This window comes from Notolepis coatsorum, assembly GCF_963971535.1.
Source record: "Notolepis coatsorum genome assembly, chromosome: 8".
NCBI lineage: Eukaryota > Metazoa > Chordata > Actinopteri > Aulopiformes > Paralepididae > Notolepis > Notolepis coatsorum.
In genome coordinates, this window is record NC_140172.1 from 26,536,747 (window position 1) to 26,554,847 (window position 18,101).

The 18,101-nt window shown below is 44.1% G+C and overlaps 1 protein-coding gene across 1 annotated transcript; it reads right to left on the bottom strand.

The window, feature by feature from the left end:
- Positions 1–11,729: 11,729 nt before the first annotated feature.
- LOC311233701 (uncharacterized protein) lies at positions 11,730–16,341 on the bottom strand. The gene is made up of 4 exons (XM_084320696.1): positions 16,119–16,341; positions 15,077–15,621; positions 14,259–14,373; positions 11,730–13,728 (listed from the first exon to the last, which is right to left on the bottom strand). The coding sequence occupies exons 1-4, from the start codon at positions 16,308–16,310 to the stop codon at positions 13,306–13,308; spliced, it is 1,275 nt and encodes a 424-aa protein (XP_084176822.1). The 5' UTR covers positions 16,311–16,341; the 3' UTR covers positions 11,730–13,305.
- Positions 16,342–18,101: the final 1,760 nt, after the last annotated feature.

The window sequence follows — 18,101 nt, forward strand, 5'->3', positions numbered from 1 at the left end:
TGTCTTACTCCTGGACATGCGCCAAGACAAGACGCCTGTCTCCATGAAGAGAGAGGGCCCCTGCTGTCTTACTCCTGGACATGCGCCAAGACAAGGACACCTGGTCAATTGTGAACCTGACACACAGCGGTCCTTCAGGGCTGTGGCATTAATGGCTGTGTACAATAATGTCTATGATTGATTGATGTTTTTATTTTCGTGTCTTACATACAGATGTATGCCCAGCCCATATGGGCTTAAAAGACACAAACAATAAGTATATAATAGTATACTTGACAATAAGTTATATAGACTGTTATGTACCATGAGCTTGATCATGCCTGTGTCATTGGGCATGCAGGTGAGGGCTGCTAATTAGCTAATTACTGCTGATTGGATACCTGCTGGCAGGTTAAAACCAGTCTCTGGGACACACATGCAGGCTGTCTGGGATTAGAGGAGTGTGTTAACAGAGAGTTGTCACATTCTCTCATTCTGGTTCTTTAGTTTGTACCAGTAATTCCTTGTTGGAGTAGTATTTTGAGTTAAAACGGGTTTTGGTGTCGGTTTGCAGGTTGCGTGCCTTTGAGCCAGGGTCGTAACATAGACCAAGTTGGCCAAAAAAAATTAAATGTAATATAACAAGCCGTAAACAAAGAAACGAGGAATTCATATAGGATAGTGTGTTTTGTCTCAAGTGCCATGCTTTCTCCAAAAATCCTGCAAAACTGAAAATCTCCACAAAAAAACAACTGAACATACAACTCTCAAACTGCCAAAACAAATCCCGATTTACAAATTGAATTTTCTCAAATAAAGCCCTCCTCAAATCGGTGTACAAGGGGCAATAAAAAAAACAAAATTATTTTCATCCTCCCACATCACAGAACACACAACCGCTCCTCCTCAAGTTTACCTTGTAATCTAGTTACCCACTTCCACAGCCAATGGCAGGGTGCCAGACCTCAACTGAGCACACGGAGACCTCTGCCTTCTCTTTAAGTTTAACATTACATAAGGTTCAGTAAAATACTCCTCTTTAATTTGTGTGAATTAATTCCACAAATGCACATCTTCAGTCGATGCAAGAGCCACGTTTCCACATCAGTGATTGTTGGGATGGATCATATTTTTCAATACTATATTTTTGGTGGGACCTTGGCAGAAATTGCCAAAAGTAATGCTAAATAAACGTTCCCATTGCAGTCCCAATGTAAAAGGTTTTCTGTGTAAAATGTAGATAATACATCAGCGGCACGGTGGTGTAGTGGTTAACACTGACGCCTCACAGCAAGAAGGTCAGATTCAGATTCCTTTAATAAGCCATATGTGTAAACACATTGGTAATTGTTTCTGCATTTACAGTATGCATTTTTCCATAAATCTTTTTTCCCCACATAATAACAGCAACAACAGACACAGGACAAAGACAGTGGAGTGAAGGATTAATAATTTGAATAAATGTATATATATATATAAAGTGTAAAGTGCACAGTTCCAGGTCAGTCCCAGTGCAGTATTTTTGCCAGTGTCATTGTTATTGTGCCAGTGTCACTTGGGGCGGGGGGCGTGAGGCATTGATCAGCCTAGCGGCTGAGGGGGAAAAACTCAGTCTGTGATGAGCTTTCACAGTCTTTGGGATCCGCAGCCTTCTCCCAGAGGGGAGCAGGGTGAAGAGGCTGTGGGAGTGGTCGGCCATGATCTTTTTTTTCCCCTCTTCAGCAAAAACCACTTGGGGACCAGGTTTCCGTGTTGCCAGGTACCCAGGTGGGGTATCTCCCAGGCCTTTCTGTGTGGAGTTTGAATGTTCTCCCCGTGCTCAGAAGTGTCCCCCCCCCCCCCCCCATATAAGTGAAACCCAATGGAAAAACATGCACAACAGATCGCTAACGCTGTCGCGTCCCTGACGAAGACAGACAGGAGCACTTGGATTGTTCCTCCGGGGTGCTCCACTCCGCCCACTACAAACATGGGAACTCTTGCCCCTGTCCCCATCTCTCTGAGTGGTTGTCTCATAGTGTTGGCCAAGGTGGTGGATGTCTCGGGGTGATGGCCAAGATTGCAGTGACTGTCGGTTATAGAATAGAAATACTTTAATCATCCCGAGGGAAATTTGGCACTACAAATTGCTCACAGTAAACATTTAGGTAGACAAAACAAATCACGAATAACAAAAAATTGCCTAAGAATAAGAAAAAAAATAAGCCTAAGAATAACATAATAATAATAAACTACGGTCCGGGACCGGGATTCACATTTCCTATGTTATGTATGTACAATCTAATGTAAAATATACAGATCTACATTAAGTGTACAGTAAGTGTAATATTGACAATGTTGTTTTAAATGTAAAAGTCCAGGAAGACAGTACTGTCACTCTGTGCTCAGTGATGCAGTGAGGCACAGAGATACATTGTAAAGTCTGATGGCTGTCGGAATGAAGGACTTACTGTGCCGTTCAGTGCTACATTTTGGGAGTGTTAGTCTAGCACTGAACATGCTCCTCCTGTCAGCCAAGTCTGTGTATAGTGGGTGGGGGGCGTGTAGCTTAATCCCAGATTCTTCGCCGCACGCCAGTATGCTAATGCGCATTTCCTTTTCCTTCGCCCAGGTGCTCGCGAGGTGCTCGCGCGCGCATGCGCATGAGATCCCTGCTTGGTTCGACACATATTAACACGCTTTGGTTCATATTAATCACGCTTTGGTTCATATTCTTTGGTTCATATTAATCACATACACGCGATGGACGCAGCAGGCGATCACTGCTACTGTTTTTCAGCCGCGCCGAGGTACATGCATTTGTACGTCACAGGAGAGAAACCGTGTATTCAAAGAAAGCTATTAAAATAGTCTTTGAATCTAAATATACTTTCTTTGTAAAATTTGTCATAATGTAGCATTTGTGTGTGTAACGTACTGTAAAAAATAAATGTTTTTTCACAGGAAATTCACTTCTCTGGTCTGCATCCCCTTAACAATTGTGTGTATTGAGCCGTACTGTATTGTACCCATTCTGCAATCTGTTATTTTCATTCAATCAATTTTATGAATGACCGAAAAAACAATGTTACAAAGTAAAGTTGACAGCTGCGTTGTGTTATCATTACAATGTACAGGGAAATAACATTATGGCGTTGCGAGTGAATCGCGTCGCGATAATATACATGTATTCCATAATATGTAAAGTACAGTTGACAGCTGCGTTGTCCTCGTTTGGATAATATGTAAAGTACAGTTGACAGCGAGTGAATCGCGTCGCGATAATATACATGTATTCCATAATATGTAAAGTACAGTTGACAGCTGCGTTGTCCTCGTTTGGATAATATGTAAAGTACATATCAATCAATCATGTACCTCGGCGCGGCTGAATAACAGTAGCAGTGATCGCCTGCGTCCATCGCGTGTATATATGTGTGCTAATATGGCGCATTAGCGTTAATATGTGATTAATATGAACCAAAGCGTGTTAATATGTGATTAATATGATCGCCTGCTGCGTCCATCGCGTGTATATATGTGTGCTAATATGGCGCGTTAGTATGAACCAAAGCGTGTTAATGTGATTAATATGAACCAAAGCAAGTATGAACCAAAGCGTGTTAATATGTGATTAATATGAACCAAAGCGTGTTAATATGTGATTAATATGAACCAAAGCGGCGAACCAAGCGGGGATCTCATTCGCCTGGGCGAAGGAAAAGGAAATGCGCATTACCGTACTGGCGTGCGGCGAAGAATGCGGAAGCGTTCTGCGACTCTTCCGCTGGGATTAAGCTACACGCGGGTGGGGGGGGGGTTCCCTGATGGCATGGAGCTTAGCAAGGCTCCTCCTCTCCGCCACCACCGCTAGAGTGTCCAGCTCCACCCCTACCATGCTACTGGCCTTCCTGACCAGCTTATCAAGCCTGTTTGAGTCCCCCGCTCTCAGTCCGCTGCCCCAGCAGGCCACAGCGTACAACAAGGCACCCGCCACCACCGACTCGTAGAACATTCTCAACATCCTTGTACAGACGTTGAAGGACCTCAGCCTTCTCTCATTGGCGTCCTTAATGCATCCCACTATCGCAGAGTCATCATAAAACTTCTGAAGGTGGCAGGACTCTGACCAATAGTGGAAGTTGTTGGTGTAGACAGTGAAGAGGAAGGGAGTGAGGACTCTTCCCCTGTGGGGCCCCTGGTGTTGCTGACCCGTCTGTCCGACACACAGCTCTGTAGGCGCACATACTGTGGTCTGCCCGTCAGATAGTCAACAACCCAGGACACCAGGGGGCCCTCTACCTGCATCGCCTCCAACTTCTCACCTAGCAGCAAAGGTTGTATGGTGTCAAAAGCACTGGAGAAGTAAAAAAAAACATGACTCTCACAGTGCTCCCCGGCTTGTCTAGGTGAGTGTAGGCTCGGTTCAGCAGGTAGATGACGGCATCAGTCGGGGCTGGTAGGGGGCTGGTAGGCGAACTGGAGCGGGTCTAGGTGAGCTTGAATCACTGGGCGGAGTTGCTCCAGGACCAACCTCTCCATGGTCTATATGAGAGGTTAGAGCCACCGGCCTGTCGTCCGTGGACGTGCTGGGACGCGAGCACTTAGGGACAGGGACCACACAGGAGGTTTTCCACAATGTCGGGACTTTCTGCAGCCTCAGGCTCATATTGAATATGTGATGGAGCACATCACACAGCTGAGAGGCACAGGTTTTGAGTACCTTTGGGCTAACGCCGTCTGGACCCGTGGCCTTGCCTGTATTTATTTTGCTCCGCTCTTTATTCACCTGGTCTGCAGAAAGCCACACTGTGGGGGTCGCAGGTGTTGGGGGGAGGAGCGGGTCGTCATGCCGCGGGCGGGCAGAGAGGCTGCACCAGGGAGGGGGGGGGTTGCTCGAGGTGAGGGGCTGAGTTTTTTTTTTTTTTTATCAAATTTTTTTTATTATTATTTACATGAAACAAGACAACACATTAATCACAATCACAATACACAGAACTTCACAGGAAAATAACAAAAACAATAATAATACAGAAATAACAATTTATAAATTATAAAGACAAAAAGAAAAGAAAACAGAGTTCAACCTTTTTAAATTTTAAATTCAAGGGGATTGATTGATTGATTGAAAAGTTTATTAACAGATTGCAGAATGGGTACAGTACAGTACATCTCAATACATACAATTGTTAAGGGGATGCAGACCAGAGAAAGACTTTCGTCTTGTTTCCACCAGGGTCCCCCATTTTCAATTCATCATAACATATATGACATACATGACATACAGATAGACAGTACTGCTACATCTATACATTTATGACATATCAGATTTGCAAATACAGTACTGTTTGTGATACAAAAGTGTCCAGAAAAGGAGTGTATATACATTTGGCGTAGAAACTGTACATTGGAGGAGGTTGGTGGGGTGGGGTTGGGTGGGTTGGGTGAGGGCTGTACATTGGAGGTGGGGGGGGGGGGTTGGGTAGGGGACACACACACATTTTACACTGTACATTGGAATGTTGACAAAGCCTTACTTGGTCATTTACTGTACAACTAGGTTAGGACATTTGTAGGGGCCAGTTTCGAATTGCAGTCTCACGTAGGTGTTTTTTGAGAGTGTTTTTGAAGGTGGGTAGTGATTCACATTCCTTTACAGCTTTAGGCAGGGCGTTCCACATTGATGTGGCATAATTGCGAAACGTGTTTAGTCCCTTGTTTGAGCCGAATCTGGGTTTTACATGATTTGTGGAGCTCCCTCTGGTGTTGTGATCGTGGTATTCACTGACCTTTGGGAAGTATTTTGACATGTACATGGGTACCTTGGTCGCGTAGTGTATCTTGTAGACCAGGCCCATTGCAAGTTGCTGTACTCTGTCGTCTACTCTAAGCCATCCTAGGTTGTCAAAGTGGGCAGGGGTGAGGTGGGTTCTAGGAGTCAGGTCAAGTAGTAGTCTGACTAGCTTGTTTTGAGATGTTTGTAATTTGTTTTTTAGTGCCTTTGAGGTGCTTTGGTACCATGAGGTGCAAGCATAGTCGTAGTACCCTTGAATGAGTGCTCCTGCTAGAGTCTTCAGGGTATTCTTGTTTACCAGAGAGGAGATCCGGTACAAGAATCGCGTTCGTTGGTTGACTTTTTTTATTACATTGGATGCCATTTTGTCACAGGAAAGATTAGCCTCTAGGATGGAACCCAGGTAGGTAATTTCATCTTTCCTTGTGACAATATTGTCACCCACTGTAACCGAGAAGCCGTCAGTCTTGCTGAGTTTGTTATTTGAACCGAAGAGAATGGACTCTGTTTTGCCCATGTGTAATGATAGTTTGTTGTCGGCGAGCCATATGCAGATTTTGCCTAGTTCCGAGCTGAGGGCTTTTTCAACCTGTAACTTGTTCTTGTCAGAGACCAGCAGGGCTGAGTCATCCGCAAACAGGAACAAGTTGCAGTCACAAGCTGACGACATGTCATTTGCATAAATTAGGAATAGTAGCGGTCCTAGTATGCTTCCTTGTGGAACACCACAGCTCACTGTGAGGGGGGGGGATAGGGTACCGTTTACTTCCACCATCTGTTCCCTCCCCTCCAGGTAGGATTGTATCCAGCTCACTGATAAACTATCAAAACCAATTGCTTTTAGCTTGTCAATCAGAATGGTGTGATTGACAGTGTCGAAGGCCTTTTGTAGGTCCAGCATGACCATGCCGCAGTATTTGCCCGCGTCCACCTCTTGTTTGATGTGGTCGTTCAAGTAGAGAAGGCATGTGTCAGTGGAGTGGGATGTTCTGAAGCCAGATTGGAATTCGTAGATTAGATTTTTTTCCGCGAGGTATTTTTCGATCTGTTCGTATACTATTTTTTCCATGACTTTCGAGATGGATGTAAGGATAGAAACAGGGCGGTAGTTACCCGGGTCTAATTTGCTGCCCTTTTTGTGCAGGGGTGTTACTCTCGCAATTTTGAAGTCCTTGGGGACGTGTCCCTGTTTTATGGAGAGGTTTATTATGTGTGTGATGACTGGGGTGATGGCTGCTGCTGAGTCTCTGAGGAATTTGGAGGGGATGTTGTCATGGCCAGTGGCCTTGTTTGGTTGGAGGGCGCTCAGTTTTTTGAGTACCTCATCTGTAGTTACTATTTCCAGTTTGAAGTCGTCTTTGTGGACGCCTAGGTTCCTGTAGTATGCTACTATGTGTTCTACCCCATACTGCCCTGAGTGGGAGGGTAGTTTGTTTACCAGTGTTGTGGCTATGTTTGTGAAGAAAGTGTTTAAGTAATTGGCTACATCCAGCTTGTCTGTGATGAGCGTGTTGTCCGTCTTTATGTTTATGTTTGAGAACCTGGTTTTGAGTTTTTTACTGCAGCCTAGTTGATTGTTGAGTAATTTCCAAAGTTCACGTGGTTTATTTTTGTTTTCCTCGGTTTTGTCATTGATGAAATTTTTTTTTGCAGTTTTGATCATGGAGTTTACGTCATTTCTTACTATCTAATAAATGACCAAATAGTGAAGAAATAGCTAAATAGCTGCCCCCCAATAAAATCCCCAGTTAAATTCAAGACATCACAAAAGACAAGACAGACAAGACATTTCCTCCTCCCCTTCCCACGAGACCGCCGGACTCCCCCGAACAAGCACCCCAACCCCGCTCAGCCGCACACGGCGGTCCTGACCTTCTCAGCTGCTGCGAACCACAGGTCGGTGAGGGGCTGAGAGTTATGTGCACCTCTGTGATCATGGATCAGCTTCATTCCACCTTCTGTCTGACCTGCAGCGTCGAACCATACCTGCTCTGCCTTGACCTATTCTGAGTGGTTTCTCCTGCCCACCGGGGCATATGGCCCTGAGTCGTCGTCTTGTATCCCATCCTGTACATATGCTTGCAGTTGTTCTTCTTAGTTCTATTTATTACTTGATTTCGTGATTCTCATACTCTAATTCTATTCACATAATATGCTTACTACATGTATCTATTCTATTCACATATATGCTTACTACATGTATCTATTGCTATGTCCGCCCATCACAAACACGCAAACTGTCTAACGCCTGTCCCCGTCTCCCTATGAGTGGATGTCTTGTGGTGATGACCGGAGTGGTGGACGTCCCGTGGTGATGGCTGGGAGGATGCGATCCTTTCTACGTCGCCCCCATACCTCAAATGGATCCATCATCGGCTCTATTCTATTTTCAATCTTTCTAAATGTTCTTATGTACTCCAGTTGCTATTGCATTGCCTGTGGTGCTTTTTTCCTATTGCTAGGTTTTTAGTGAGTTTTTCCTTACCTTTACGTGGGGTATGTCTGGGAGTGTTGCATTTATTTATTTTACATTTTATTTAGGATTTCATGGTGTTTTTAGTTTTGTTCTTGATTTATTGTGATGTTTCTTCTTGACTTCTTTAAAGAATATGTGTCCGGCCCATGTGGGACATTAATGTGTGTTGCCGGCCCTTACAAATAAATGTTATTTCTTTTATAGCCGATACAGGTAGGTTATTACTTATTCTGTTTTATTTTAAAAGGACAAATACTTGGTGGTCTTGTGGTAGTTAACACTTTGATCGCCGGGGTTAAATTCATAATTTACCATCCCTCGCCAGCCCTATTTAACATGGAGAAGTTCCCCTTCTTTGCAGGGCTATAACTTTTTAAATTGTATTGCTAAATTGACATTACTATGGCCCATTCAACGTCCTATATCTATAGACCACTACACTTCCGCGTTACATTGAAATCAGGGAGGAGATTGCGGGGGGGTCAAATGAATGGATGTGGACGAGAGCCGTGATGGAAGTGGTTGCCGATACGGCTGTGGGGGTGCTAGAGACATGATCGAATAGACGTTTATGCGCCTCGCTCTCCTGAACACGGCGTGACCCATAACTAATCGATCAGAAATAAATCGGCAGAGAAAAAGCCCATTTTAAAGCACCTATTCCGCATGGACATGCGCAGAGTGCCCATGGAGTCTGGACGACGCGAGATGACGCTCGAATGAATGTGGACTGTTCTATCAGAGGGGGGAGCTTCGGTGGCCAATGTCCTTTCAGCCGAACAGGATAATGAAAAAATGATCCCACTAAATGGCCAGACGCGTCTTATGGCGACATCTACAATTACCTCATTGAGTCTACAGGTAGACTAATGTTTATATTTAAGTGCAGCCACTTACATGACCATCGAAGCTCCCCCCTCTGATGGAACAGTCCACATTCATTCGAGCGTCATCTAGCGTCGTCCAGACTCCATGGGCACTCTGCGCATGTCCATGCGGAATAGGTGCTTTAAAATGGGCTTTTTCTCTGCCGATTTAGTTCTGATCGATTAGTTATGGGTCACGCCGTGTTCAGGAGAGCGAGGCGCATAAACGTCTATTCGATCATGTCTCTAGCACCCCCACAGCCGTATCGGCAACCACTTACATCACGGCTCTCGTCCACATTCATTCATTTGACCCCCCCGCAATCTCCTCCCTGATTTCAGAATCCCGGAAGTGTTACGGTGGTTTATTGTTCAGGGTGTAGCAACGTTATACTTTTTCATTCACATATTCATACTAAAATACGGTCTAAAGTATAAGTATGTTTTTATCGTTTTCTGCAGCTTTCTCCAGAACTTGATTTATAGCCCTAAATGCATTATATTGATGATCAAATACAGTTTGGTAGGAATCTGTGCGAGATAAAAAATTTCAACTGGACGTGCTTCTAGGAGTTACTACGTATGATCTGATGTTGACCGGATGGGGGGGGGGGGGTCGCTTATAATTCCGTGGGCAACGTTATATCATTCATCTAGTGTGGGTGATATGATCATTAGAGCAGTTAGTATCGAAGACATTAAAAAATAACGCTGAAACTCACCGTAGCTTCCTCGCGCCGCTGGGAGATGAGCGTGGAACAGACATTTTTCTATTATGGGATGTCGAAATATCCGATCCATTTCCAGGTTGTATAATAGTATATACGTTCAAATCATGTTGTTTATCGAGTTATTGGTAACCGATCGACATCCATTGTGTCAAGATGGAGTCCTGCTAATGATAGCGAGTGCCCGGACGAAATATGGGTGAGCACCACTTCATCCGCATCACTTCCTGTTTGGGCGAGCGGCCGATTGGCCACCAGATGGCGCTCTTGAACCGTTGGAGAATTGAGAGGGGCTCACCAGTACATATAATGTCTCCGGGGGAGAAATATGATTTCGATCACAGATTCTTTCTTTCAATCTCCCGTTTGCGTGTGTGGCGCGCTGCAGGTCCCCCCCCCCCCCCCCCCCCCCAAGTGCTCTCTCTCCCTCTCTCTTCCTTTCTCTCCCTCTCGAGTATGAGGAAATGGTTTCGCTGTGTACACTCAGTCTAGGTAGAATGTGGGCGGGCATTAGCTCCAACCACAGAGCCAATCGCATCACTGTGCGCTACCCGCTACCCACAGCCCGAATGACGTGACTCAGGCCTTCAAATCAAAATGACCCGATTTACTAGAGGACGAAAGGGGCTGGGCTGAATCGGAGCAATCCGCCAATATGGTATTTAGACCCTAAAACACATTGATACGAACTCATATTACTATAATACAATGCTAGAGACTGAAAAATGACATTTATAATACATAGCCCCTTTAAAGTGTTAATGGTGCTCAAGTCCATGGGGTATTTGTTCAGTTTATACAATATTAAGGCTGTCTTAAATACTACAAAGCTTCGTTCAATGGGCACGGGATTCGAACAGGAAAATAACATTTGAATATATTAAAAAGATAATAATAATTTATTAATTTCTTTCATCCCCCCTCCCACCTGCAAAATCTTGCGCCTCCAATGCAACGAATGTCATACGCCTCATTAACTCTGCCTCTCTTTGTTAACTACAACAAGCAAAAAACAACAAAGTTGACCAAAGTGCTGTACAAGTCCCACAACATAAGATATTAAAAAAAAATTAAAAATCTCGGCTTTGAAGGTCAGGCCTATACAATATGGATGCTATTTTCCTCCCCTTATTTGAGTAAAGATTGAAAGTGAGAATCTTTTTATTATGTTTTGAAACTGAAAGATAAACTCTTTAGATGAGATAAACCTTGCAGTGATCATAGAGCACAAGTATATATAACATAATATCAGTTTACAATTGGAGTAAACACATAATTTTAAGATGGAAGTAATTGAGGATAAAGCACATGGCATTCACTAAATTTTGATATATAGCACCATGACTTATATTATATCATTCCAGTTGTTTCCATCTTCCAGATCAGCCCCTCATGTTCAGACTGAGATGGATCTGAAGGCCTGTGATCTGAGTAGGTTGGTAGTGGTACACATAATGACTAGTTTTTATAATATTTTAAGGGACTAGGGACAAACCAAAGAGTTTACAATTATGTTTACCCAAGATAGGAGACATGGACCACCGGTAAAACCATTACACAAAGGAAAAAAGGTTATGGCAAAAAAAAGCATTTAAGTTGTACTTCCATGTTAGCTCATCTGTAGAAAATGTATTCCAGTAAGATAATTCCAACTATTGTACACACCCTATATTTATAGATATAGTACAATGCATTATAACAGTAAAAATAGAAGTAAAACGCCATACATTGGCCTCAGTTTAGAACTGGACCATTGGTTCCATCCCAGAATGGCAATTCATTATGACACGTCGCATCTACTGTTTTAGCCATCTAATGGGTTCCCTGAACCAGGATTGAGAAACACTGGGCTAGGACACCATTCAATATAAAAAGGTCAACAACGGCAACAATAGTGTACATTAAACTTTATTTAAAAATCAGACAAGAACTTTTTTAACAACGGCAACAAAGACCGATATCGGGAGCAGGTAGTCCAAGTGTGGTGCCTTGATAACCTCCAGCATCTAAAAGACCTAATTAATTATGCAGAAATGATGAACATATCACACCCATACTCCATTCTCTACTGGCTTCCCTTCAGGATAGAGTACATGGTCTCCCTCCTTACCCATCAGTGCATGATCCACAGCAACGCCCCCTCCTATCTAAAGGAACTCATCGACCCTCGGACCTCCACCCGATCCCTCCGTTCTGGAAACTCAAAACACACTCAAATCCAAACACAAGACGAACTGGGCCTTCTGCTCAGCTGCTCCTCGGCTGTGAAATGCCCTCCCCGACCATCTGAGAGCACCACAGTCTGTTAAGGCATTTAAAACGGGACTAAAAACATTTATTTTTAACAAGGCATTTGCCTAAATGGACCTACTCATGCCTCATCATATTATCTTTATCTCCATTCATGTAGCACTTTGAAATTTGTTACAAATATAAAGTGCATTACAAATAAAATGTATTATTATTATTAATGAATCATAGATTTAAGGCACAACCCCCCTCCACGTCTCAGGACAACCAGAACAGTAACTGACTCATTCACATGTCTTCAGCATCATCAGCAACACACTCGCGGCACAGTGGTTTATTTTAGTTTAACACTGTCGCCTCACAGCAAGAAGGTCCGGGGTTCGATTCCCGCTTGGGGACCAGGTTGCCGCGTTGCCAGGTACCCAGGTGGGGTATCTCCCAGGCCTTTCTGTGTGGAGTTTGCATGTTCTCCCCGTGCGCGCAAGCCGACAGGAGCACTTGGATTGAGCCCCAGGCGAGGCCCATGCCACAGCCCATGTCTACTCCCGGCTGCCCTTGAGGGGAAGGACGACGGGATGGGTCAAGTGCAGAGACATTTCATCGGCGACTCAATGCATGTGTGCGCACGTGTTCCTATGTGTCGCCCCTCTTGCATATGTGTGTCTTAATCTGCATGACAAATAAAGACTTCTTCTTCTCATATGGAATATCCAAAAAGCCCAGCAAAGACCGTTTTTCCTAAGACAAGTAAAACAAAGTCCCCTCCTTCAGTTTTACACAGCTATCATTGAGAGCATACTCACCTCATCCATAACAGTTTGGTAAGGCAGCAGACAGTCACACATGCAGAAAACTGTAGTGCAGACAATAAGTCATCCAAGAACATTGACCCCCAATCACTAGATCACACACACAACGCAATAGTTACTTGAAGTTCCCCACTGCAATATGGACTCTGAACACTTCTCACTAACCCTGACGGATGTAAAAAATACATCTGTATATTTACAGTATATATCTCAAATATTGTCTTTGAATTTTTGTCTTGCGGAAATCTGAATAATGTCAATGTCTGCTGTGCTAGTCATTGTGTCTAATGTGAGGCTGACATCCGCCTGTGTCTGATGATGTCACCGACGCTGTTGTATCTGAGCTCCCCCCATGCTGTACCAAAAGCTAATTCCACAGACCTCGGTCGTGCAGTCATTACAAATCATTGATTGATTGACTGTTTTAAAGAATGCTCATCATTGCCTCTCGTATCCGTTGTGCGCTGCCTTCCCGGGGCGTCTTAAAGACCTCCGTGTCCGGCTCCTCTGGGAAGTCAGTGGCAGCGTCGATGGTCCACTCTGCCAAAAAGTTGTCTTCGCGCATCTCGCAAATATTGTGCAGTATGCAGCAAGCTGTAACAATGTCGGGCATTATAGAAATGTCCACGTCACAGCGCTTGGCGAGGCACCTCCACCGGCCCTTCAAATGTACAAATGCATTTTTGGACGCCATTCGAGCGGAGCTTAAACAGTAGTTGAAGGTCTTGTATTTGGGAGTCAGCCGATCCTGCTGGGTGAACTCCTTCATGAGCCATTTCTTCAGGGGGTACGCTGCGTTTCCCACGAGATGGACGGGTACCTCCACGCCGTCTACAGTCGTGGATTTCTGTGCAGAAAAATGTTATACAGATAGATTTGCTATGGGTTAGACTGTCACCTACTATACTATGACTGTCCCGTCATCCAAACTTAAAAACGTTGGTGATCGGGCCTTCTCACGCACTGCACCCGACTCTGGAACTCCCTCCCTCAGACCATCAGAGACCCCCCCCCCCTCCAAAACCCACCTGTTCTCCCTAGCCTTCAACCCCCCCCCCCCCCCCCCCAACCTGTTTTGATGTTTGTTACTGTTTCTGTGTATCTCATGCTGTTTCCCTGTTTCCCCTGTGGTCTTATGTTCCTTTTTGTTTCTTTGTTTCTCTGCCTACTGTCAGCGATTTCGGGTTCTTGAGAAGCGCTATACAAATAACATTTATTATTATTATTATTTATACTGAGGTGCTGGTGGAAACGCACACAAGGTCCACCACAAAATGTGGTGGACCTAAATACCTAGCGTGTATTTTTGCAGGTCTGTGAAAATGCTTAGCTGAGCTGCAGCCTGGGAAATGGAACATTGTCATTGTTGATACATACCTCACGGGGAAACAAGTGACCGTCTTGTTCTTCTGCCATCTGAAAGAGAGGAGAGTTGCAAAGCACTGTTGTGTCGTCTGTTTGACCGCGACACCCCACGTATATATCTGTGAAGCTGAACCAAAAGAAACCACCATGAGCAAAACATATAGTACACACCACATTCTAGCAGTTAATATTTTGCTACAATAACAGTACACTACAATCCAATTAATACAGGTGTAAGAGAGTAAAATTCCTAGAAACTAGAAACAACAAGTAAAAATAGTAGTTAAAAAATACAATAATAATATTGATAATAATGTGTGTGTGTGTAAAGTGCTGTGCGTAGGCTCTGCTTTCATTCTCTGTATGCACAGCTACGTCTGTGTGCGTGTATGTGTGTATTGTAACGGGCTGACTGAAGCTAATAATTAATACATGTATAAAATAAATGAATGCATGAATGAATGAAAAATAACAGATTGCAGAATGGGTACAATACAGTACGGCTCAATACACACAATTGTTAAGGGGATGCAGACCAGAGAAAGACGTTTGTCTTGTTTACATCAGGGTCCCCCATTTTCAATTCATAGTGAGATTTATGACATACACGACAACATACATGACATCATGACATTGATGGCATAGGGACATACACATACAGGTATATAGTACTAGTGTTACATTTGTGACATACGATATGCAAATATACAGTACTGTTACCCATAGATCCTAACAGAGAATATATACATGATATGATGGGGAGGAGACTGTACATTAGGAGGGGGTGGGTGGGAGAAAATACTTACATACTTACATATAATCATTCTTACCAGAAATTGTGGTCTACAACCGCCTGCAGTACAAGGTAATACCATCCTTTACGATTGTAATAAGAAGCCGCATCACGCCTGGGAAAAACAACTGGAATGTGGCTTCTGTCGATGGCACCCGCACACATGGGATAACCTCGCTCTGCAAATCCATCGATGGTCGTCTGAAGCTGTTCCCCTTTCGGCAGGGAAATGAAACGCTGGAGTAGGTTGTCCTTTAGAGCAGCTGTAACTTGACGCACTAGGCAACACACGGTAGACACTCCTACGCCAAAGAGACTGCCAATTGTCCTGTACTCCCTCGGCGTGGCATACCACCACAGGACAATTGCCAGTCTCCGACACGGCTCCAGTGGTTTTCGAAAACGTGTGAGCTTTCGCGTCAGCGCGGGTTTCACCAGACTCAACACGTGCTCAAAGGTACAGCGGGACATGTGGAAATGGCGTTTCCACTGCACGTCGTCGAAGTTCTGCAGGACATCCGTCCAGAATGTCTCTCCGCATGGTTTCTCGCGCGTCCACACGACCCTCCTACTCTGCTGCCGCTGTATGGAAGCAAAGGAGTGACAGAAGTATTTGAATTTTTTCAGACACAGAATTTATAGCATAGAAAATAATTACTTTGAAAACATGTATCCGAATTTTTTTCAGACACCGAATTTATACAGCATTGAAAATAATTACTTTGAAAATCATGTATCTGAATTTTTTTGCTCCGAATTTACCCATGTGAAATAAAAAGTCAGTGTTTAAAATTCAATGTAAAAAAATTCGAATGCATAATTGCGGTGTTAAAAATTCGATGTAAAAAATTGCGATGTAAAATCCGAGCTTCCAGACCCCACTGTAAAGCTGTGTTAAACCCATATTGTACGCTGGGTATCTTTGAAATTCATATCTGATATATTTTTGACACACCCCCACGCCAACGTTCACGCTTGGTTGGTATTTTCTAAAGTGGTCGCATCCCATGAGCAAGTGACTGCGGTCACAAAAGCCCCAGGCTTGCAAACCGCAGTCACGTAAGGGGCTACCGGGCTACCTGCTGCTGCCGGACACAGAGGAGAAACGCAGCTGCCGCTCTCTTCCTCCGGTGGGATCTCCGCGCACGGAGTGTCGCCGCCTCGTACTCTCTTCTGCTCGCCCGTATATTGTTCTCTACTCTTTCGTCGATCTTGCGGATACGTTCGAACACATGATGTAGTATCGTTACCAACGCCAACGCGGTCACCATTGTTGTTGCGTCTGGGTCTGCAGCAGCAGCAGCAGCCTCGTCGTCCGCCATCTTCGATCACGTGATGTAAACAACGGAAAACACCAGTCGATGACGTGCGAATCGTTAACCCTTTCACTGCCACACTACAGAAGGTTGATTGCTTGATTGATTGAAAACTTTATTAACAGATTGCAGAATGGGTGCAATCAGGGGCGTAGCTGGGGGGGGGGGGTAGCTTAGGATGATTCCAAGGGCCCAGCACTGAGAGGGGGCCCCCAAACAATTTTTTTTTTTTTTTTTTTTTTTTAAACTAGACATCACTCGGGTGTATTATTGATGCTCTCATTGATACTATGTTTGTTTCTGAAGTGTGTGTGTGTGTCTGTGTGTGAGATATATAGAGAGAGAGGGGGGGCTTTGGTAGACTATTGCATTGGTCCATTCATTGAAGATGAACGCAATGCGACATCCTTTACTAGGCTCACCCACCAACAGTGCAGGTGCTGAACTGCTGATCCGAATGTATAGGTAAAAACCATATTATGCGTTTTCATCAATAAAAAAATGGCCAAAAAATTTCTGCTCGCATTCACTGGGGGCCTACAAATACATTCTTTCATGGGGCCCAGAATCTGGAGCTACACCCCTGGGTGCAATACAGTACAACTCAATATACACACAATTGTTAAGGGGATGCAGACCAGAGAAAGACTTTCGTCTTGTTTACATCAATGTCCCCCATTTTCAATTCATCATAACATATATGACATACATGACATACAGATAGACAGTACTGTTACATCTAGACATTTATGACATACCAGATTTACAAATACAGTACTGTTTGTGATACTAAAAGAGTCTAAAAAAGACTCTACATTTGACGTAGAAACTGTACATTGGAGGAGGTTGGGTGGGTGGGGGGGGGGGGGGGGACTGTACAACTGCAGCAAAACTGTACATTGGAATAGTTAACCCTTTACTATCACACTACCGACGGTTAATAATTTTGACCATATTATAAACACATCTATGGTTTTGACCGTGTAATTTCTGTAACAGACCCATCCACATGTCTATTTATATGGTTGCTCTACATCTAAACCTGTTCGCCACTTTCCACACAAAGTATTTCCCCCAAGTTCAGCGTCTCCGTTGGGCTATAATCACAAACTTGAAAAACGATCCTCTTGATGGAGCTGAAGAAAATCAAACAGAACTCCGGGAGCTGGAAATCCTGGGACAGAAGGAGGAACACGGAACAAGAAGAGTCGCCAAATCTCTGATGGTCTTCATCCAACAGGGACGTGCACAGGACTTTAGAGGGGCAGGTGCTCAAAGGCTGAAAAGGGCACTATACCTGATTTTTAAGGGCCCTGGGGTTTTGGTGATCAAATATTGAATATTGAACTATAATAATCAGTGCAGGAGCTCACTTATCCTTGAAAGACACTTTTATCACTGACTTAAAAGGCCCATACATCTCCATAAATGTTCAGGGGGGAGGGAATAAGTGCTTACCCTACAGACCCCAAGAAGTGCTGTATATTCTGTATTGTTTAATATAAATGCATTTTTTATTCGAATCCAGATTTGTATTTGAGATTCCCAAATCCCATCGGACTTGACTTTCTTCATGTCCCTCAATGAGTGTAATACCAGCATTCAACTGTATGCGCCACAACGGTTTCTATCATCATCATCATCACCACACCCACGCTATGCATAAAATATATAGGTCGGCGGAGAGGCACGCTGAAGAGGCCGTGCAAACTGCAATGGAATATGGGGCATCTCTCTCTCTTTACC

What these genes read in the sequence shown, in the direction of transcription:
- LOC311233701 (XM_084320696.1), bottom strand. Translation starts at nt 16,310, where the DNA reads ATGGTGACCGCGTTGGCGTTGGTAACGATACTACATCATGTGTTCGAA. An exon ending in TCTGTGTCCGGCAGCAGCAG is followed by an intron (nt 15,622 to 16,118) that starts GTAGCCCGGTAG and finishes GCTTCCATACAG; the next exon opens with CGGCAGCAGAGTAGGAGGGT. An exon ending in GTCACTTGTTTCCCCGTGAG is followed by an intron (nt 13,729 to 14,258) that starts GTATGTATCAAC and finishes TTTTCTGCACAG; the next exon opens with AAATCCACGACTGTAGACGG.